General features: G+C 26.9%; 8 protein-coding genes across 8 annotated transcripts; 2 read left to right on the top strand and 6 right to left on the bottom strand.

The window, feature by feature from the left end:
* Positions 1-1,455: 1,455 nt before the first annotated feature.
* On the top strand, positions 1,456-2,132 carry OCT59_010140 (uncharacterized protein; the record flags this gene model as incomplete). The annotated part of the gene is made up of 2 exons (XM_066132840.1): positions 1,456-1,879; positions 2,014-2,132. 2 exons carry the CDS (start codon positions 1,456-1,458, stop codon positions 2,130-2,132), a joined length of 543 nt encoding a protein of 180 aa, XP_066000447.1.
* Positions 2,133-2,505: 373 nt separating this feature from the next.
* OCT59_010139 (uncharacterized protein) lies at positions 2,506-3,878 on the bottom strand (the record flags this gene model as incomplete). Its single annotated transcript, XM_066132839.1, has 4 exons — positions 2,506-2,707; positions 2,778-2,897; positions 3,617-3,717; positions 3,786-3,878. 4 exons carry the CDS (start codon positions 3,876-3,878, stop codon positions 2,506-2,508), a joined length of 516 nt encoding a protein of 171 aa, XP_066000446.1.
* A 279-nt stretch (positions 3,879-4,157) lies between these two features.
* Positions 4,158-5,120, bottom strand: OCT59_010138 (uncharacterized protein; the record flags this gene model as incomplete). The annotated part of the gene is made up of 4 exons (XM_066132838.1): positions 4,158-4,277; positions 4,811-4,857; positions 4,959-4,997; positions 5,069-5,120. The coding sequence occupies 4 exons, from the start codon at positions 5,118-5,120 to the stop codon at positions 4,158-4,160; spliced, it is 258 nt and encodes an 85-aa protein (XP_066000445.1).
* Positions 5,121-5,735: 615 nt separating this feature from the next.
* OCT59_010137 (uncharacterized protein) lies at positions 5,736-6,484 on the bottom strand (the record flags this gene model as incomplete). The annotated part of the gene is made up of 3 exons (XM_066132837.1): positions 5,736-5,957; positions 6,148-6,210; positions 6,434-6,484. The coding sequence occupies 3 exons, from the start codon at positions 6,482-6,484 to the stop codon at positions 5,736-5,738; spliced, it is 336 nt and encodes a 111-aa protein (XP_066000444.1).
* Positions 6,485-7,914: 1,430 nt separating this feature from the next.
* On the top strand, positions 7,915-9,366 carry OCT59_010136 (uncharacterized protein; the record flags this gene model as incomplete). Its single annotated transcript, XM_066132836.1, has 1 exon — positions 7,915-9,366. The coding sequence occupies one exon, from the start codon at positions 7,915-7,917 to the stop codon at positions 9,364-9,366; it is 1,452 nt and encodes a 483-aa protein (XP_066000443.1).
* A 2,651-nt stretch (positions 9,367-12,017) lies between these two features.
* Positions 12,018-12,398, bottom strand: OCT59_010135 (uncharacterized protein; the record flags this gene model as incomplete). The annotated part of the gene is made up of 1 exon (XM_066132835.1): positions 12,018-12,398. The coding sequence occupies one exon, from the start codon at positions 12,396-12,398 to the stop codon at positions 12,018-12,020; it is 381 nt and encodes a 126-aa protein (XP_066000442.1).
* Positions 12,399-18,213: 5,815 nt separating this feature from the next.
* Positions 18,214-18,706, bottom strand: OCT59_010134 (uncharacterized protein). Its single transcript, XM_025324783.2, has one exon. The coding sequence runs from the start codon at positions 18,572-18,574 to the stop codon at positions 18,248-18,250; it is 327 nt and encodes a 108-aa protein (XP_025184443.1). The 5' UTR covers positions 18,575-18,706; the 3' UTR covers positions 18,214-18,247.
* Positions 18,707-20,010: 1,304 nt separating this feature from the next.
* OCT59_010133 (uncharacterized protein) lies at positions 20,011-22,899 on the bottom strand (the record flags this gene model as incomplete). Its single annotated transcript, XM_066132834.1, has 14 exons — positions 20,011-20,268; positions 20,358-20,470; positions 20,552-20,613; positions 20,751-20,838; positions 20,924-21,035; positions 21,106-21,195; positions 21,291-21,343; positions 21,413-21,454; positions 21,606-21,705; positions 21,795-21,968; positions 22,029-22,126; positions 22,336-22,344; positions 22,629-22,721; positions 22,878-22,899. 14 exons carry the CDS (start codon positions 22,897-22,899, stop codon positions 20,140-20,142), a joined length of 1,185 nt encoding a protein of 394 aa, XP_066000441.1. The 3' UTR covers positions 20,011-20,139.
* Positions 22,900-23,006: the final 107 nt, after the last annotated feature.

The raw sequence follows: 23,006 nt of genomic DNA, 5'->3' as shown, positions 1-23,006 counted from the left end.
TTGCTTCTTTATACACAAGATATTCAAAATCATGCAATGTTTATAAATTTAGCATTAATACTCAAAAATTACATAGTTTATTTTATTAACAGTTAAAATCGGTACAACACTAATGTTACTAAATTCGGGAAGCTCCTTCTAAAAGAAGATTAAAGAGTGTGTTAGAAGTGGCAAAAAGAAGAGTTCCAATGCGTGAAGTTATAGAAACATAAAAATTATTTTTTTTTTCCTGTGTGCAGGTGCCACACGAAAATTGCGGTGTCACGCGAAAATTATGATTTTCAAATCTTCCGTCGAACGTTTATCATTTTAGGTGTGACGATAATTTGTATTTTATATCACACGTCTTTATTTTCTTTATCAGTTATAGAATCATTTAATGATTAACTTTTTTTATCTTTATAGTATATGAATAAATTTCTAGAATTAAAAAATTTTGACAATAACCGGACGATTAACAATCTACATATATTAATCTTGACCTAATAGTAGATGAATTAAGATTTCGTTGCACAGACCTTAAAAAGTTGCACAGACCTTAAAATTATTATCAAGAGTCCAATGGCTTATTAGCATTATCATAAGTTATCATTTTTATTAAAATTTATAACAGCGCATGCATTATATGTAAAAGTTATATTCAAATATAAATATAATCATAAATCTAGAGAGAAATAAAATACAATACAATACAGCTTACAATACATATCAACAATTGGAAATCATTACGTTATAAAAAAATATTCATCTTTTTCTCTTTTTTGATTGTGGTGTTGATACAATTGGTGGGAAAGAGTATGAAACAGCCTTTCTTTTTCGCTTAATTCCACAGCACAACGTCTTTGTTCTCTCGTTATTCAGATTAGCCAGCATCATTTTGGTAGCATTTAATTTCTGTAAAAATCCTATCATTGTGCAATAAGCAATTTTTGTATTGCACATATTCCAGCTAGCTGATGGGATAGGTGCCTCGTACGCCAATATAAGGTGGTTCAATCCACCAGCGACAGCTAGGGATGGGGGTTAATTAACCACGGTTAATTAACCATGGTTAATTAACCGTTAATTTTGTTAGTTATGATTGATTTAAAATGGTTAATTAACCGTTATTTATAATTAGCCAATCAAAATGCAGAATTTAAATCATGTGATTAAATGATAATCCATTATTTTGTTACACAATTAAATATTAATTAATATAAATATTGATTAAATCTATGATCTACATATTGCATGATCTTTTTTTTAAGATAATTTTTTTTAAAAAAACACTTTTTTTTTGCAAATTTATTGTTCATTATCATGGTAAAAAAAAAGGGAACTGTTTGGAAACATTGGACAATAATTACTGAAGCAGAAAGTAATGAAGAAAGTAGTAGGTCTAAGAAAAAAACACATCCTTCTGTACGTTGTAATTATTGTTCTAAAGTTTTTGAACAAGGTACAGCTAAAAGAATGCAAGTTCATCTTAATGATAGTTGTCCTAGAGCTCCAGAAAGTGCAAAAACAAAGAAACAACAAATTCCTGAACTATTAGAAACTTCTGATGCTACTACTTCTACTTTTATTCCTACAGTAAAAACATCAAAAAAGCATTTAAAAAATACAACAATTGAGAATTTTGTTGATCGTATGAGTGAAGAAGAACAAGATACTCTTGAAATTTTACTAGCTCAAGCATTATTTGCTGCTGGAGTTCCTTTTTCTTTTCTTGAAAATAATTATGTTATTCAGTTTTTTCAACAATTACGTCCAGCATTCAAATTACCTAATCGAAGAAAACTTGCTGATGAATTACTTGATGATGTTTTTGATGAAGTTAAAGCTGAATGTAATGAACAAATTTTACAAGCTAAATCTCTTACAATGGTTTCAGATGGTTGGTCTAATATTAATCGAGAATCAGTTCAAAATTTTGTTATTTGTACTCCAAAACCATTATTCTTTGATGCTATTTATTCTGGCGAAGAATCTCATACAGCTAAATGGGTAGTAATTTTAATGAAAATGAAGAAGATAGTAATAATAGTTCTGATAATGAAAATAAAGAAGATGATAATAATAATAGTTCTGATAATGATAGTATATTTGGATTTGAAGCAAATGTTATTAATTTAGATGATGAAGAATAAATAAAATATATTAAAATTTTATAATATTTAATAAATTATAAATTTATTTTAACTTCCTTAAAATTATATATACAGGTTATTTATGGGTTAATTAACCGTTAACTAACCGTTAATTAACCGGTTAATTAACCAAATTCATAACTAACGGTTATTTTACCAACCCTAGCGACAGCAAGTGCATAAATTCGAATTGAACGTGCTGGAAAATTCATTCACCTGATTAGCTAATTATTGATCTGTAAGTTAAAAAATTGATAACAAAACTTATTACTCACCAACAACCGTAAAACCCCACACAACCAAATTGCTGGTATTAACTCCGTTCAGTTGGTCTTTTGCTAAGTCCACACATCGCGTAATTCCAATCTGAGCTTTAAGGTGTCCAACCATTCTTTAGCACGAGTGCACCTTGGAAGACCCCCCGAAATTTTGCCACATCCGATATCAGGACTCCAGTGCAGTGGAGGCCAGGTAACTTAATAAGAACATCAACTCTATATCCCATTCGAGCATGTTCAGTGTGATCTCCACCCAGATTACGATGTATTGCCGTGGCTTGAAGTGTACTCTCAAAACTAATGATTTTTTTAGTATAGATATAAGAGATTGTAATTATTAACAGAGCATTAACCAAATTCAACTTACTAGCGAACTCGATAATCTGGAACTTTTTGAATTGATGCATCTATAAATGGCGCTATATTTCGCATCATATGTTCATATTCAGAGATGTCATCCTTGTACTGATCATTTATCGAGTCATTACTAAAAAATAAGAATTAAGTTATTAAGATATAATATACAATCATCCAAGGTTGTAGCAACAAATTTCATGTCAACCTACATCGTATCGGGGAGGACCCCAGAAATATATATAAAAGGGTCAGGTTTGAGTTTGCGTATTTTGAACTAAAAAAATCATGAAAATCTTTCCTTTTTTAGATAATTTTTGATAATGCCAGTCAGAATTTTATTTCCTATTATAGGGGTCATCTAAAGCGGAGTCAAATCACGTGATTCGATATAATATGAGTGAACTAATTTTTTTATGAATCAAGTTGAACATAAACTTGAAAATCATAAAATAAGTGTATCTTAGCCTGCTCTACGAGTTTACTTAAGGTTAAAAGGTAGATTTTGAATACTGGTTTTCACTTTATATATTAGCAAAAGCTTTTTTGCTGATCATATCCAAAGATGGATAGACAAAAATGAAAAGTCAAATAAATCGAAAACGGCATTCAAAACTCATTTTGTCATTCTAAGTAAACTTGCAGAGCAGGCCAAAATACACTTAGTATATATGTTTAAAAGGTCGTATATATATATTGCGAAAAATTTTATTTAGAAAATAAATTTTTTTCTAAGTCACGTGATTTGACTCCGCTTTAGACGTCCCCCTATTATAGTAACCGACTGGCATTATCATAATTCTGACCCTGAAAAAATGCGTACAGCTCATAGTAAAAAAATTTTTTCATCACCTGACCCCCATATATATATTTCTGGGTCCTATCGTGTCAACCAATTTTTTAATAGCTCGTTGTTCAGCAGTCGATGCATGTACATCTTGTATGTCTTCTGCCTGTATTAGTAATTTAGCAAATGTTTAGAAATAAATATTTAAAAAAACACACACAATGTTATAATTACCACAAATAGTTCATCAAAAAATCTATTTTGGTCAGGTGAAAGCTTTGGCAAATCAAAAAATACGTCAGGCAGTGATTTGTATATTGATGGCATATATTCTTTAAGTAGTTCTATGGTTGGTCCAGACTACTGGAATGAAAATTATGATTATGTTGAAGAATCTGACTTGCATGAACCACGTATGACGGAAAATAGGGATGGACAAATATTAACCAACGATGAATGGGCAAAAATATAGAAAATTATCGATCAAAAATTCCACAAAGTCGTCGTATATTCAAGTGAGTTCATCTTCGTTTTTAATGCTCTTCAATATAATTTGGATTAACAGTTTTCTAGCCCTCTTTTTTACTATATTGTTGATCACTCGGGTTAGTCCTGTAAGAAAATATCAATTGACTGTAATGGATTGTCAACGTTTCCATCTGAAATAAACGGACTTGAAGATGATCGTGGAGAAGTTGTTTCATTGATTGACGAAATATTAATATTCTGTGTATTCATAATAATAAAAATGGATTAGAAAATATAATTTGAGGAAGGTGCATAATTGATTCCTCCTCCAGAATCAATAGATCTCAATTAATACTAAACCAGTAGGAGACAAGACTCCTATCCACAAAGAAAACGTGCAAGCACACAGGGATGTAAAGACCAAGACACGCGTGAAATGGTGTACATAAGCCTGAGAGCAGGGATGTAAAGACCAAGACATGGTGTACATAAGCCTGGGACAGGGATGTAAAGACCAAGGCATGGTGTACATAAGCTTGGGAGCCAGGGATGTAAAGACCAAGACACACGTGTAATGGTGTACATAAGCCTGGGAGCAAGGATGTAAAGACCAAGACATGGTGTACATAAGCCTGGGGCAGGGATGTAAAGACCAAGGCATGGTGTACATAAGCCTGGGAGCCAGGGATGTAAAGACCAAGACACACATTTAATGGTGTACATAAGCCTGGACGCACGTTTTCTTGTGAAAATTTTCACTTATCCCTGAGAGAACAACCGAAAAAACTGACCATAAATTCATTTAATATTTTCTGTGCTTTTGTAAAGGATCTGGAACCTTTTTTCAAATTTTGAATTAGGACCTTGAGTTCTTCTTCAAGAAAATTATGGATTCTTGTTTCGTCTTGTTACACCTTTTAGAAAAGAATTCTTCCCAACCTTCCAAGCTCCAGTGAGAAACGGGTTTCTCCCAATACTCTAATGTAACATAAGTACAGTGTTAACTGAGCATATTATATAGCATAATAGCAGAGACAAATAAAACTTACCACGATAGAGAGTTTGGGGGAGTACCTTTTCGGGCAAACCACCTCTAGGCATACTAGCGAAACAAAGACAAAACAAACGAAAAAACCGAAAGGCTTAATATAAAGAAATTTTTTTTTTTAAACTCTGAAGTAAATTTTTCGGACTTTCTATTCAAACTATTTTTTATAATTAAGTCATACTGTTAAAATAAAGGATAATTTTTAATCAATTTCACGCGTTATACGCGTTATGATATTAAAATGATGTATTTTATTATCGGTTATTTCATGATATCTGATAGCGTTAGATAAAAAATGTTATCATCATTACATGTGACTCACTTTCTTAAAATAATTATTTATGAAATAAAAACATTGCCGGAAGCAGGCAATAATACATAAAAATTGCGAATAGTTCGTTTTACATGATGTGAATAAAAATATAACTAGAAAAATTCTCCTTGGAAGTTCACTTTCTGACTCGCTAGAGCCCAGTATCCGAGGGATTTTTTTCTTCCTCCGGCAACACTTCCTGGAGGTATATAATGATGTGAGTGGGACCTGTTTTACCGTCTTCTCGAGGATAAGACGATGTAACGATTTCTCCTTCGGGAAAACATTGAGAAAATTTTTTTTTGCGGATCCATTAATACCCCCAGTCTTTTTCCAGAACTATTTACAGTAGAGATTAGAGCAGTATTTTCTTGAATGAAACTTTCCCTATATAGATCAATGTTTTTTTTTCTTGTAAATCTTGCCGGACAGTTTTGATCTCAGCTTCCAGGTTATTAACAGTCAATTTCTTATCAATTGTTACATGGAAAATATCTTTGATAGTCTCGCCACAAACAAAGCAGGTGAAGCGAATCTTACTAGTATCATCACGGGTGGTAGAAGATATCTTGTTTTCCTAAATACAAGGCCTATAGTGAGTATTTTTCCGATTTTCGAGCCACAAAGAAAGATTACGAAACTTTTTCCTCCCAGAGTTGACTTGAAGGTTAAGAAGCGGTTCACGTTTCAAAACATAAGAAATGATGTCAAGTGTTGGCTCGATTTTTGGAGCACTAGTGCATACATAACTTCTGGCATATACATACCTTATTTTGCGTTATTTTTACAGGAATGATTTTGCGGAAAGTTGGCTGAACTTCCACATATTCCTACATGCTTTATATCTTGCTGGGAAAAAGTTAAGAAGGCATGAGTCGTAATTAGTATTGTCATCTGATGCCAAGAGTTCCATGAAAACACATGCAAATGGAATTTTCATTATCTATTACATGGAGATCTACCGGAAAGACATAGTTAGCTTTACGCCTGGCGATCTCAAAATTGCGAGTCCCTCAGCCCTCCATAACATATGCTTTTGACGTTAATATTTACTTTTACAGTAGGTCCTGTGTTGCGTATAGACCTTCTTTCACATTTTCTCATGATTGTTCGGGAAAAAAAAAAAATAAAGAATTTCTTTTCGAATAAAATTATTATGTCGCACAAGACCTGATTGATGATCCACTTATTTTTTGTCGCACTATCTGTGGCTCAGCAAATTCTTCCGAGCTGATGGTCACTGCTCCTTTCCACTGACGAACATTCAGATGAACTAGTCTCAGACGAAGTAGACTGCTTTTTTCTCATTAAATTTGAAAAAATGATAAAGCTTAGTCGCTGACTACACCCGCAGTCTTTTAGATAAAGGGCAAATATCTTTGATCGAAAAATATGCAAAGTGCCTTCAGGAAAATTCTTTAAACTACCAACCGCTTAACCTTTCTCGATCGCGCCTTCCTTCGTCGCTTATGAGGGACATCCTTTTTTTCTCTTACCTGGTACCTATGACCAGTGTAATAATAGTTAAAGATTTTCTTGACAAAAATCAAAATACTAATATAACAAGAAGTCTATTTAGTATATCAAATATTATTTTTGATTTATTTGACAAAAATCATTTTATATCAAGTGATCTGCAAAAAAATTTTCTTTTTGAAAAGTTGTGTAATTTTATATAAATTGAAATTCAATTTTTTACCAGAAGCAAAATTTCATTTTTTTGGATTTGTATAATATCACATGATATAAATTAACTTAATAAAAATGTGCCATTATCTTATATATAAAATTTGCTACCTAGTAGTATGTCTATAGATTACCAAAATTCAATATAATTTGGAATTTGAAATTGGAATTTTGGGGTTTAGGATTAATAATTTTGAATTTGGATGGTATATCTAGTAGGTATAACTAATCACACATAAATAATGCTAATTAAAATATAATAATTTTAAGAAACCATTAAAATTTATATTTTTATTATTGATAATATAGTTCATTTAATTTTTGAAATAAAAAAAAAAAATTTATTAACCTTTTAATGTTCATTATTTTATTTAAATTTACTGTAAGATTTTTAGATTTTCTAACTATGGTAGAAAATATTATAATTAAAGATCAATTAAATAAAATTTAAGTTATATATTAAATGGATATAAATAGTATAAAGTAAAAACAAGTTTAAAAAATTTTAATTTAGCAATAAAAAAAATTTAAGAAAAAGGTTAATTTTTCATTGTAATCAATATAAACAATGCATGCTTCTAAATTTATTATATAAATATAATAAAGTTTTCTATTTTGATTTAAACTTTTTAACTTTATAAAAGAAATTAATTAAATGACATCTGCAATTCTGCATCATGTGATTATGTTATTTATATGATTACATTTATGGTGTAACAAATAAAAAAAAAGGTAAAATATTTAAATAGAAACGGGGTAACAGGTAAAATCCGTTATTATTATAAATTGATAGACCGTACCGAATGTTTATTTTTTCCTCATAACTTATTATTTTTTAAAAAAAGAAAATGTCCAAACTTAATAGAGATATTCTTTTCTTAATATTTGAAGAATTTCTGAATGATTCGAGATCTCTTTTTTCATGTCTAATAGTGAATAGACTTTGGTGTGAAACTGCGATTCCAATATTATGGAGGAATCCTTGGCGCTACGAAATTAGTTATAATAATGAATCTTTATTTTACGATATTGTTTCCTATTTAACCGATGATATTAAAGAATTTTTAACGGAACAAGGAATTAAATTACCTTCAACTTCACACAAATCATTTTTATTTGATTACCTATCTTATTGTGGGAGTATCAACATAAGTATTATTAATACTATAATTTCTAGATCAACTAAAATAATTACATCTTATACTCAATTTCTTTTACAACAAGAAATATACAAAGTTCTGATAAAAAAATGTTTAGAGTTAAAGTGTTTGGATATTATATCAATTAAACATCAAATATTTTATTTTCCGGAGGCTAATACACGTCTTAATTTATTATGTGAGTTAACATGTAGCACATCTATTGATCCATCATATTTTTATGGATTATCACGTATATGTCAAAAGATACAGAGGCTAATCATTATTAATACAATTCCAAAAGCTAATCATGGAATTGTTAAATTGATTGAAGTTCAAAAGAATTTAAAATATTTTGAGTGGGAAGATGATTTTGATGAAATTTTTTTCATAGATCCTTATGAAGATATTTTTATGGCATTAACAAAAAGGGCGGATACATTAAATCATTTAAAAGTAATCTTTCAATTTATTGATGATTATGAACATACATTCCTACAAAAAGTGCTACCAGAGCTTCATAATTTGAGAACATTAAAAATTGATGATCTTACTTTAAGTAACGAATCATCATTAAAAAAATTATTTTATCGTGATCTTGAGATCTTTAAAATTGATTATATTGAAATCCAAACGGCTACTTGTATAGTTGAAAATAGTGGAGGATATCTCAGGAAAATTTTATTGAAATATTGTAGTTACGACAATTTTAATGAAGATTCTCTTGTTTTAATACGTACAATTTATAAAAATTGTCCTTTAATTGAAGATCTATCACTTGTATTCTCATCATCAGTTGATCATTTCATTGAATTCGAAAAATTATTATTAACTTGTAAACAATTAAAATCATTATTATTAATTAAGAATAGTATCGTTGATGATAATGATCAAATGTCAAATGAAGATAAATTTTCGGATGGGGAGGAATTATTAAAAATCCTAATTAGATCAGCGCCAAATAATTTAAGAGAGATTAGATTCTTTGATAATTTTAAAATTTCTTTGGAAAGTTTAGGAAGTTTCTTAGAAGGATGGAGGGGTCGGCCTTCACTTTCCATACTCACATCTGATCCTGTTTATGAAGGGGAAAATTATATAAATTTGGTTAAAAAATATAAAGATGATGGCGTGATTAAAGATTTTAGACGTGAAATATAATGATGGGAGGAATTAAAACAAACCTATTTAAAAATCCAACAAACACTAGATCAACTTTTTGCTGCACAAAGATTAGAAGGCAACAACATTATATAATAAATATTGAAAAAGTTTGAACGTTAGAGTTGTTGTAATCATGCTGGCTAATAAATTGGGGCGGACAGTAGTAATATATGATACCACGATTAAAACAAATCAATTTCTGTTTAATCTTGAATAAAACTATTTAAAACATAATTATTGAAGTATTATCGGTAGACTAACACCATAATACTCGGATAAGGTTTTATATTTAATAAGATGACGTATTTAAATTTAGTTCAATACAAGCAGAAAAGAATGGAACATTTGTTAAGTTTGCATCAACAAAATGCTTACACCAGATATAATGAAATTCGCGCTAAACAGAGTAGTGATACTAAATACAACTATTCTATAAAGTAGTTCTATTCTTTTGTCTCAAATAATCTCATCATCAGCGTCTAAATATTATCAGATCATCTTACTTTTAATTCGTAAAATTTTCTTTCTTGTTTTTATTTAGGGAAAGGAGAATATATAGAAGAAACATTTAGATATATGATAAATTGTATAGCTAATAGAGCATGTTATTGAAACTTAACAATTGAATTTCAGATTAAAGTTAATACATACTTGTTATTCCATGGATATCAACGAATAAGACAATTGTAGGATTGCAGGCGCTAGATCATAATTACTGGACTTGAATCACTGGATCTTCGATAAACCGGATCATAAGTAAAATCCTGATATAACGTACAAACGCGTAGTTTAGTCATTAGCGTCATATCCGTGGTAATTACCGTGCTTAAAATATTAAATCAAAATTTACCGCCCAATTGAAATTTATCAGAATTTATCAATTTACTTACCTTAGATATTAGATTTAGCCAATCAATCACTACAATAGCAGCCTATCAATCAACAAGACAATATATATATATATACTGTATATATATACAGAATTCGGTTTAACATTTTATTATAATTACAGAGCAGTATGTGACCCGTAAATTTTGTTCACCTCATTTATATGTGTTCATTTCGTTTCTCCCATTTCATTCTTTAATAACTTGTGATTATTATTTGAAACATTACTTTAATACTATGAACTTCAAAAGCTCAATATCTTAAAGTCGGTTATGCCAAAGTCCAATTTAATTTGATTCAGAGGAGGAAAGGAAATGAATTATTACAATTCAAGTTACAATTTAAGCCAGCTTTTTATGCTAATTGTATTATATAATGGGTTTTTTTTTTAGTATTTCTCTTTTTTGAACATTTAATTGTAAAATATTTTAAGCCAAAAAAATAAAAGGATTCGTATTTTATAATTTATAGCAAAAATAAAATCAATATACCAATATACAGTACAGTATATTATATAACTTCCATTTTAATGATTTTAATGCTATTGATATCACAGGTATAGTAATTTTAATAGTTCATCATTAACTTCACGTGTTTGTAATACGAAGCTCAATGTAAATTCGGGATGTCATCGGTCCGAATTTTTTTTTTTCAACGAGCATAGATAGTATAAGAACTTTATTATAAAATTTAAAAAATATATGCTAATATTATCAGTTTATCAATTTATCAATTAAACACATACAGTATAAAGAAATTTAAATAAATATCAATAAGTTGAAACCGAATATGATTGTTATTTTAAAAAATGAAATACTGAAAGAAAATAATTATATTATAAATAAATACGAATAAAGTATTTAATAGATTAAATACTTATTTATTAAAAGATTAGCTAGTATAAAATAAGGATCCGCGTAATGAGGGCTGAAGACAAAGTAACAGTTAATAAATTGCTTTGTTTTTTTTGACATATAGGATTAACGTGTTTGCGTGTTTGTCATACAAAAAATTAAACATTACTTCACTTCGGGCGACGCATTTATAAAAGGACCAATTATTTTTATTGTTATTTCATATATCGGCCGATTGATATTACCCAGTAAAAAAATTTTTAAATTTTACCAGTAATTTATATATATATATATATATATTATATATATTATATATATATAGTATATATCGTAAATATGACCATGGTTTTACGGTTAAAATCTAAGCAACTTGGATAATTTCCATGTTTTTGAGGCTATAAATTCCGTGAATATGATACATTTACGGTAATAACATGGAATAAAAAAAAACACGGAATAAATTTTTTATAGGATTATATATATATATATATATAAAACTAACGACGAAATTAAGTTACATATTCGAATGTAAAATAATTTAATAAATCTATATTTTATCGTAAAATATTTCGAATAGATTGAAACGAAAATTTGCCAATTTTTTTAAAAAAAAATATTCAAAATTTGTTAAACAAAAAAAAAAAGAATGTAAAATTTTGCCATATTTCTTAAAAAAAATAAAGTCTAAAAAAAAACAGATAATTTGAAACGGAATCAATACCAATTTTTTTTTAAATTTAAATTGTTAAACTAAAAAAGAATGAAATAAAAAAAATATTCAGATTGTTGTTAAATGAATTTTGCCAGATTATTTAGAATACAAAGTCTAAAAAAACAAACCAAATAAATAAATATCTGGTTTGAATGAAGAAAAATTTTTTGAAAATATTTCGAGAAAGGAAACTTTCAGGGATGATTATGAGTTCCGGGAGATCGAGGACAAGGATGGCGACGAGTGATTATCATATTTACATATTTAGCTAATTCTTGATATTGTTGCTTATCTTGAATATTCGCTATCTTCATTAAATCATTTGTAAAAATGGATGCAATTTGATAATTTCTATAGTTCCCCATTTGTTCGACCTCCCTATTAACAAGATAGCGTAATACACCATACATTTTTATATCTCTTAGCCTAATATTGTTGTCACGAGTTAGGTCTTCGTATACATCTATTGCAAAATTTTCCAAATTTAGGCCGGCCAAAGATGGTGCAGTTAATACATTATTTATAGTAAACCTTTGCTTAAGTTGCGCTCTAAGTTCGATAGCTTCAGCTGCCATATCTTATATCTTATAAAGCTTATAAATTTCTTTTTATCTTAATTTGAATCTTAATTTTTTTTTTTTGGTAACTTAAAGGAAGGGATCAGAAGAGCATATAGTTACTAATAATAATAATAATAATATAAATTGATAAGGAGGGAATTTTGGATCTTAGACAAGTTAGTTTTTTTTTTATTTTCTGAAAATTAAAACGTAAAAATTTAGAAAGCAGGGAAGCAGGGCAGCTTATTTATAATTTTTTTTTTCTTTTATTACATATTACATAATAAATTTATTATAAAATTATTTCAGTATATTTATTATAATATATATATAAATGTATACCATATACATATGTATATGTATATATATACAGTATTTCGTATATATATTATATATAATACATATGTATATGTATATATATATTTTTCGTATATATTATATTTTGATGACAAGTTTGATCAGTTCGTTAACTATCTATATATATTTACATTTACTCGAAGAATCTGCAACAATATAAATTATTATAATTGTTAACATTAAAAAAGTTTTGAACTTTAAATTGCAATTATCAAATGAGATCTAAGATCCTTTGTTAAAAGTATAATTATGGAATTTTTTGAATGAAAAATTATTAAACCGTTCGAATATATCGGTACTTCAAAAAAAAAAAACCGACTACTTAATTACTTTATTTTATTTTATTTATATTCTATTATTTTATATATATATATATTTATTTATTTTATAAGTATAATTTTATTATATATAAAATAATATAAATAATAAAGTGAATAATACAATTAATATAATTAATATAAAAAAATATAAAAAATGAATAATTATTGTGTAAAATAAACCATAAATATATATTTGTTTATATTTATATATGTATGTGTTGTGTAGAATTATTAAACGTGAATGATATAAAATTATTTATATAGTTTTAATTAAAGAAATCATATACTGTATATATTATAATATTATATATATATACGTGTGTGTTATTGTCTCTCCTAATCAATGATTTACAACAAATTTTTTTTCATATCGGATTATTATATAATAATTTTCGGGAAAAGTTCGGATAACCCGAGAATATATATATATATATTATTATTATTATTAGAAAATTTAGACCTTATTATATTGAAATAACAATAACAATATTTTAAAATTTACGATATTAACCAATTAAGATAATATTCATGTCGTTAGTTTTTACAAAATTTTCTTTTTCTTTTTTCCCCCAAAATAAAAAATTTGAAGAAAATTTATTTTCTTGATATTGAAATATATAACAAATATTAAACCATTTTTTAACTATTCCATCTATTCCATCTATCCATCACTATAATTTTTCTAAAGATTTTTATCATCATTAGAGCTATTTAACTAAATGAATATTCACAAAAGATTCGACAAAGATATTGTAAAATTTACTTGAAAAAACTTGTAACTTGAAAATTATTTATGAACATTAGACCCCCAAAAAAAAAATCCCAAAAAATTAATTACTTTTTAGCATATTTTCTCAAAGATTCTGAAAATGGGAGAAAGAGTAAAGAATAAATAATTATTAACTTCAAAAAAAAAAAAGAATAACAGAAATTTTCACCTTCATCAAAAACATCACAAATTTCTCATTATTTACATATTTGCCGTCAATTGTTTATAATTTAAGAATAATTAACGGGTAATCTTACTAATAATTCAATTACCAGCAGCAGATCTTGATCTTTTAAAGATAAACGTGAGACTTTCGATTATTTTACATTAATTTCTTACATTTTTCTATATTTCACTAATAATCCTTTAAATCTTCATAATCTCTTAAATTTTTCTGAAATTTAGGCGGGTAAAGGTTGAATCTTTGAACTTAAAACGTAAATTTTCTTTCGCTTGATTGTAGTATCCAATGATTAACTTAATTAGGCACAGATTATCTTCATTCAATTACCGTACTGCTTTGCTTAAAATATCCCCTTTTGAGAGTACCATTTATGAAGTATCCGTCTCTAATATTGCAAAATATATGATATGTAGGTCATTGATTTTAATTTCCACATTTTAATGACCACATTTTAATGATCACATTTTAATCCATTTTAGTAAATCCCGCTCCCATTGGCCATTGGTACTATATAATTTTTAAATCAGGTGTTTTATAATATCTTAAACAATACGGGCACGCTAATATTTGTTGTAAGAAAAAAATTGAATAACCAATCTTTAAAAGGCACGAAGAAGCTGAATATTTGGTGTAAAGGTTTTGGTGTTTTGCAATAAAAGAATATTTAACATTTTTACAATTTATTTTGTAATTTCTTTTGTTTTAATCACATATATGATACAGTGACACCTCTCTAAGTGCACCTCCCCTTGGGACCGTAGTAAAAAAATAGTAGAATGTGTACTTAGAGGGGGGTGTGCATTTATAGAGAGTAAAATATTAAGAGCTCTTATAAGTTGGGACCAGGCCCACCGTGCACTTATAGAGGTGTCATTGTACGTATTTTAGTTCATTCTCCTTACGAATCATATATTAGATAAATTTCTGTTAAAATTTAAGATTGGAAACATTATTTTAAAAGGTATTTCAATATTGTAACTAAAAAACTAAAAAGATTTTTTTTAAAAAAAAATATTAAGAGAAAAATTTATCATTAAAATTATATATATATATTTTTTTTTTGAATAAAGGATCTTCACGGATGGTATCTACACGAATATTCCGAAATACGAAACGAATGGGGTTTGTCATACATTTTCTCTTTCATTAGTTTCTAAATTTTGTATTGTCATTACCATTTTGATCATCAATTGATTTCAATTGGTGCCTATGGCACGATTTATTTTAGTTATGATATTCGTCACGCATGATCTGTAATTTTGACCAGAGCTAGAAATATATATTTTATATTTATTAAAAAAAAATTAATGAGCTCTTTTCTGCTATTAAAAGAAAAAGATTATAACTATATGAACTGTATGTCAAAGATTAAGTCTGACAACTACCCGCAACAACCTTGGAGCGGCATCATATACAATATCTCGGTATTGAAAATCATTACTTAGTTTTCGGAATTTTAGGAAGCTGAGAACCTTCCATTGTGCTCTGATCAGGTGCGAAATTATTTTTTGGGAGGGTTACTTTCTCGGGAGCCAGAAGATACCTTGAGATGATAACTTACGGTTGTATTTCATAGTTCCGGTCAGCATTATCAAAAAAGGAAATTTTTCATTTGTTTTTTTTTTGTTTCAAGTATTTAATTGAGACTTACCTTTTTATATTCTGTGAAAAACTTATAGAACTCAAGCTAACTTAATGTGATAACAAACAATAATTTGAAGTTGAAGTACGTATGTATTATGTTAATCAAACATGAGATTAAGCTGTCAAAATTTTTGACTTTTAAGGATAAATTAAACGTCAAGTTTTTTTCCACGCCTAAATATAATGAACTATGAAAATTTTTTCTCAAGCAAGTTTGATCAATGCCGCATTTAAATGAGGCTGAAAAAAATTTGATACATTCGTGGGAAATTAGCCGATCAAATTTTAACTCTCTATTTAATAATACTTTATTTGGGAATCCTATAGTATTATTTGGTAAGAATTTCTTTATAGTTTGCCAAAATTCCCACCTTTTTATTTATTTTTAGAAAAAAAAAAAAAAAATAGAAGTATAAAAAGATTCCTCCTAAATTATAATTTTTGTAATTTTTGTATGGATGATCATAAGTGAAGTGCAAATAGCATCTATACAATACACTACATTGAAGAATTGGAAAAATACTATAAAAAGCGCAAATAGCATTTATACAATCTGTCTAGTGCTTATTCAAGTCCTATTTTTTATTGTATAGAAAAATTTTTACGAGCAGGAATACACTACATTGAAGAAATAAAAAAAACTAGACTACGACAACTTCTGCAATATCGCCAAACTTTCTGCTAAAACCTCCTTGTTACTCGTCTTACTCCTGTGAAGAATTAGGCTTCTTCGCAGCGAAAGTACTGGAGTCAAAGGAATGTAAATAGAATTTTGAAAGCGTTCGACAAAGCAATTTTTACATCGTAAGAAAAGTTAAAAGATAAGACAAATTTCATTTGAGATACAGTATCATTTTAAGGAGTGATATTGAAAAATAAAAAAGAGATAGAAGAGAACCATTTAAAAGATGTAAAGTTTACAGGTAAAGTAAAAAAGTAAAGAAGTTTTTTTTTTATTATTATGAGAAAAAGAATCTAAAAAGAATTTATTATTTAGAATAAAAAGTCTTTATAAGAAAAAATGAGAATTATTAAGAGAATAATATATTCTCATAAGAAAACTATTGTTTAGAACTACGGTACGTTGAAAAGTAAACAATTATTACAAATTCTTGAAAATTTGAAACTTTTTAATTAACGTAAATTTCATCAATCAAATATTACTCATAGTGATTCTAATTATAATTATAATGGGATTTTTTTTCTTCGATTATACTAAATATTAAAAAAGGAGTTGTTTTGCGTAAGAAATATTTCGTTCTTTTATCCGACGTTCCGAAAATTTCCGGTTTATTTTGTGATCATCTTCGGAAATTAATTTTATGCGAGGCAAAAATAGCAAAAAAGCGGATTGTGTTTCAAAATGGCAAATGTATACATGACAAATTAGTTTTTTTTAAAATTAATTTAATTTAATTAATTAGGTAAATTTATCAATTTATCACATGAGATTTCTTCGTGGCTAAACTTTGTGGCTAAAACTGACTAATGAACTAATGAAACGATTACGCAATTTTACGGCAGCTTAATTCGATTTAGTAATGAAAAATGTGAAAAATTTCTAAATGAATGAACAAATGAATTTAATGCCGATTGTTACGTAATTATCTCGAACAATAGATTTTTTTTTTTGAATGACTGTAAAACTTTCATGATATTGACCAGAAGTTATATAATACATTCTATAAAATTTCAGAGGTTGACTTATTACTATACTCAAAAAATAAAGAGAATTTTATAATATTACTTTATGGTAAACACGGTAAATATTTTTTCAAAAAGATAAATAAATAAATAACAAAATAAGATGATAGATAATTAATAATTTTGAAACGTTTTAAAACTTTGATTATTGATTATTGATTATTGATATTATTGGTGATATCAAAAAAAAAGAAAAAAAAATAATAAGAACAAAAAAAATTATTTTCTTAAAAATTTTCCCTTATCATGTTCATATCATCAATCTAAATAATATTATTATATTGTTGTTCTCATTTTATACATTATATGAATTATTCGTGTCAATTGATTGTCCATTGATATGCCTTTTATATTCGATCATTTTTTTTCTTTTAATGGATGTAGAATATAAAATGAATAAAATAATAAAAAATTTTTAAAGGAAATTATGAAACGGCTATCACGTTTTCGTTTCATTTAACGTAACAAAAAATAGTCATCAGTTTTATTAGATCATATAAAAAAAAATTCTATAAATACGAAAGAAATTTTGCCAACGAAGAGTAAAAAAAAAATAAAAACAAAAAAATAAAAATAAAACAAATCGAAAATGCTTATGCCACCAATTTTTCAATTTTTCGAACTTTAATAAAAAGAAAACGATGTTATCGTTCGTGATCTTATCGTACCCATCATCACATTTTTTAAAACCTATTCGCCACCCTTATTACGATTCGAATTATCAATGCGATAAATAAAAAATTATGAAAACCGAAAAAGATTTTTTTTTTAAAAAAAAAACGATAAAAATTATAAATCTTAGCAGTATGTTATTACACTCTTATTGTTTAAAGAAAAAAATTTTTCTCAAGAAAAATTTTTTGAAAATATTTCACATTTCATGAGATTAAAACGTTTTACGAAACCGTTTTTTAATAATTTCGTTCACTTGAGATGCCAATTTATGGTATTCAAGTTTTTCTGAATGCGCAACAGATTTCAACAATAAATCGGTTACTCTACTAATAACATGAAAGTTGGTAATCTGAATGGCATTCGCTTCTTTCATGACAAATAACCTTGCCAAATTCCTCATGTTGGTAGGCTTATTAAATGGTCTATTATCATGTAATGATAGTAATTCATTAAAAATTTCCATTGGATCGACATTTGTACTAGGTAGTCTACCATTAAGAGCTTTTTGAAGGGTTCTAATATTTTTAATATTATCCATTTTTTTAAGATATGTAAAGTAAAAAATAATAATAAAAATAAATAAGATGAAAATTTATATGTATATTTATATATATGTGTGAAAGAAAAAAAAATTGTTGAATAAAAAGTACATATATTTTTTTTCTCTTAATCCCAAATATTTGCCAATATGCTTATATTTATAAAAAAAATCATGGAATTTTACGGATGATAATCTTTGTTAAAAAGTCAAACAAAGTTTTTATAAAAGGAATTTTTACTGAAAAATCCAGTCTTTTTTACAAAATCCGTCCACAAATACTGACATATAAGTAACAAATAATTCTAATCGGAATTAATGGAAATTTTTTTTTTTTAGTTGATTCCGGAATTTTTTTTTCCTAATTAGCTGATGGGAATTTTTAATTCGAATATTAATTACTACTTATAGAACAAGATCATGTTCGCTTTGTTAAAATTTACTAATTTGTTCAACAAGTAATTCTTACCTGGTCTTATGATTTTATTTTTATGCACTTTTTTTTTGTGTTCAAATGCATTGATTCATGATCATAAGAATTATAATGATTATGATTTATAATGGTTTTTGTGTTAGAAATCCTTGATTGCGCCATCAAGACGCGTTAAAGTACTTAAAGTACTTACTTACAGTATATCACATATGCTTTAAGCAATCGTATATTTTTTTTAAAAAAAAATTACTTATATAATATCAAGAATAATAAACGTGATTGACGCGTGCTAAAAAAAAAAGATCTTTCACGTATTTTTATTTTTCTTGACTTTTAACTTATTTTTCCCTTCAATGCTGCGGTGCTGCGGGATCTATTACCAATTACCAATTTATATGCATATTTATTTACTTGTTATGCACGTTGTCGGTCGAATGCCGAATGACAGGGAACAAAAAAAAAATTAAATAATGATCTACAATAATACTAAAAATTTCTTTCAACAAATATTGAAATCAAAATGTGACTATATAATTACCATAATTATTTAGGGGTAGAAATTCGGAGATATAATGATAAATTTATTCACCAAATGAGGAGTTTCTCCCCCTTCATATTCTAGTCACGCCATTGAAGAATTGTATGATGTAAGTTTGCAAGTTTCATTGTTTATCTTAAAGTAGTTAATAAAAACCAATAAAAAAGGGTCTAATTAAATAAAATATGGAACATAGAAATTTCTTTTTGTTATATTTTTTTTGATGATTCTTTAATCTTTTATACAAAAAATGAGTCACATCTTTATAATTATTTTAAATAGTAATAATCTTCAATATCTTTAATTGATGTACGGATTATGAAAAAAAAGGTTAGTAAGTTATTGGGCTTAAAGGGGGAGTGAAAACCATGATATGAACGAATCAGAATACATGGCGTAGACAAAGTTATTATATTAAAAATATTTGGATGGGTGGAATATCATCCAATTAGCCTAACTATATAATTATATTAATACATATATAAATCTATTTCATAAAATAATTTTAGTTGAAATAAAATTTTATTAATTAAATATTATTATATCATAATAAATTCTATCAATAAATTTAAACTTTTCTTTTTATAAAAAATTTCATTCAATCAGAATATCAGCTTCAGCATTAATTCCAAAAAATTCTTCTGACTTTTTCTTAAAATATGCTGGTAAAGGTACGGTTATTTCTATGGACTTTGTTAAATTACCTTCTTTTGTTCTCCAATTCTAATTAATAATTTAAAATAATTTAATGTAAATTTTTATTCATTCCTTTTTTTTACCTTTCAGAATCATATATAAATATTTTTTCTTACATGTATGACAAGTCTATTCAAATGTAAATACATTGGTTCAAATGATGTCTCTGATCTCGTACTAGTTTTATCAATTTTATCCAATCTATACTTATCATCTCCTAAAATAGGGGCTAATAATAAAATAATTTTAGAGAATTTTCTTCTTACATATAAATGATGATTTAATAGATAATTACGAAAATTTTTTATACCTTTGAGTACATATGCACAATGCGATCGTAGCTGATGTTTCCTCCCTGTTTGAGGATATAATCTAAAAAAAAAAATTTTGACCTCTATCATAAGTATCAACCATTTTGAAAACGTAAATCATATAATCCATTCAACATTCTGATAATCTTTGCTTCATAAATTCTAATTCCGTTATTACTTTTTTTTCAAAATACTGACCTGAGTAAAGAATAATTACCAGTTCCTGCAATTACCTGATAATATGTTATTGCAGTTTTACAATTTGCCATTAAAGATGATTCTTTATCTAAAAAAAATTATTATTGTGTTATTTAAATAAAAAAAAGATCAGCTGTTTTAAAACTTATTCCTTAAAGAAATAACCATTTTACCTAATATACAAGTGACTTTTTCAAAGGGTGGCTTACCGCCATAACGAATAGGTATACTAATTTTGGTGTGTGCCAGATTTCTTGGAAGAAATTTAGTAACAATAGCAACATACTATTTAAAAAGAAAAAAAAAATATTAATTTTGATAGATTAAAGAAAATTTGAATAAATTAAAATTATACCATTTTTTCTATTGTACTTTCGCGAAACAGGTGAGACAATTTTCCTGCTGCTGATCTAGTTCGACCAAGGACAAGAGCACCTGTCGTGTTCTGTATATTATATATATATATATTTTTTTTTATTTATTTAATATTAACTCAATACTTTCAATGATTAAAAAAAAAAATTCTATAAATTATAAAACCTTATCTAATCTATGAACTAACCGCGGAGGATCAGGATAATCAAACTGCAATGCTGAAGAAAAGAAAAATTAAAAAATTCTGAACGTCTTTAGAATAAGCTGATTAAGAGATCAAATAATACCATGTAATAAACCATCAACATGTTTAAGCGTTTTCGGTCCACCTTTCATAGAAAGAATTAATTAAAAGTCGTTAAAAAATCATTTAATATAAAAATTGAAATAAAAATCTATAATCAATCATGTGTGTACCTTGAGTCGCAAGAATAAAAATCATTTAATAAAAATTAAAATAAAAATTGATTATATTTGTACCTTGAGTTGCAAGACCTTGTGGTTTATTAATAACTATAATTTCATCATCTTTATATACAATCATTGATCTTATTGACTCTATTTCATTTTCACTAAAAGACTAAATAAATAAATCACGATAAAACTTAATAAAAATTATAAAAATTATAAATTTAATAAATTCTTTCTTGATCAAATAATAATATATACTTTAATTGCAAGTCTCGTGGGTCGAACTAATTTGGCTTCTTTATATAAATCTGTGCTCCTTACTAAAACCACATCGCCAGGACGAACTTTATATGAGAGAGTTTTTGTTTTTTTTATTCGCATCTCATTACTATCTAACTCTTCATTTTCATGTGCTAGTGGTTTTAATTTTACCTATACGAAAAAAATCATTAGAAAGAATAAAGAAATAAAATAAACTATGGCAAAAAATACCTCATTTTTACGAATTTTTTTTTGAATCGTTGAAGTTGGAAGATTTGTTCTTAAATGCAAATATCGATCAAGTCTCATGTCTGATTCATCATCATTAACTACATATTCATGAAATTTAAAATGACTATTTAAAGAGCCAGTAAAATTGTATTTTGAAATTAACGAAGAAGAAAACCATCGACAAAAATTATATTTCAACATTTTTTTTTTAAGAAAAAAAAATTGATTATCATATCGTTGCGTCACGCATTTTTATTGGTTCCAATGTAAAGTGTAACATGTGATTAATGATCAAATGATCACGTACTTAGTAGCACTTGTAAGCGTGTTTCAGGTTATGTGTTTCAAAGATAACTCCCTCGCAATTTCTTAATAATAAAAACTCCGGAAAATAGTTGATAAGCTATAATTAAAATTTTGTGATAAATTAATTCGGAGGAATACGGGAAAATACTTTACTTTTTTCTTTCATGAAATCCTTTTTAATGTGTCATGGGATTGATTCAAAGAAAACTTTCTTTTTTGAGATAAGTCACTTTATTCCTATGTACTCAATAACGATGAATTATGGAAATTCTTCTATAAACTTGAGTGACACACGTATAATCAAGTTTACCGAATCAGGATTATAAGAATGTCTCATTTTACTTTGATTATTTTCTCCCCTTTTGCTCCTTTTGCTCACTTCTTTCTCTAAGAAGGATAACAGTTTTTTTTAAAAAAAGAGAGAAAAAGAGAGAAAGAAGAAAAAAATAAAAATTTATTAATAAAATTAAATAAACAAGTAAAATAAAGTGAAATTATTAAGAAAAACCATAGTTTTTTTTTTTCAAAAAAAAAAATATATACCGTGAAAATGATTAGGCTTCATTATAATCAACAAGTTTTTTCGATCCAGGAGTTAGCAGATGCATTAGTTTCGAGACTCGACAAAAATAGAATATTTCCTCCATTTTATTATAATCAACCGAATGATTT

Source organism: Rhizophagus irregularis, chromosome 18 (genome assembly GCF_026210795.1).
Source record: "Rhizophagus irregularis chromosome 18, complete sequence".
Classification (NCBI taxonomy): Eukaryota; Fungi; Glomeromycota; class Glomeromycetes; order Glomerales; family Glomeraceae; genus Rhizophagus; species Rhizophagus irregularis.
This window is presented reverse-complemented; position numbering and strand designations above follow the sequence as displayed.

Coding starts and splice junctions, on each gene's coding strand:
- OCT59_010134 (XM_025324783.2), bottom strand. CDS start 18,574: ATGGATAATATTAAAAATATTAGAACCCTTCAAAAAGCTCTTAATGGT.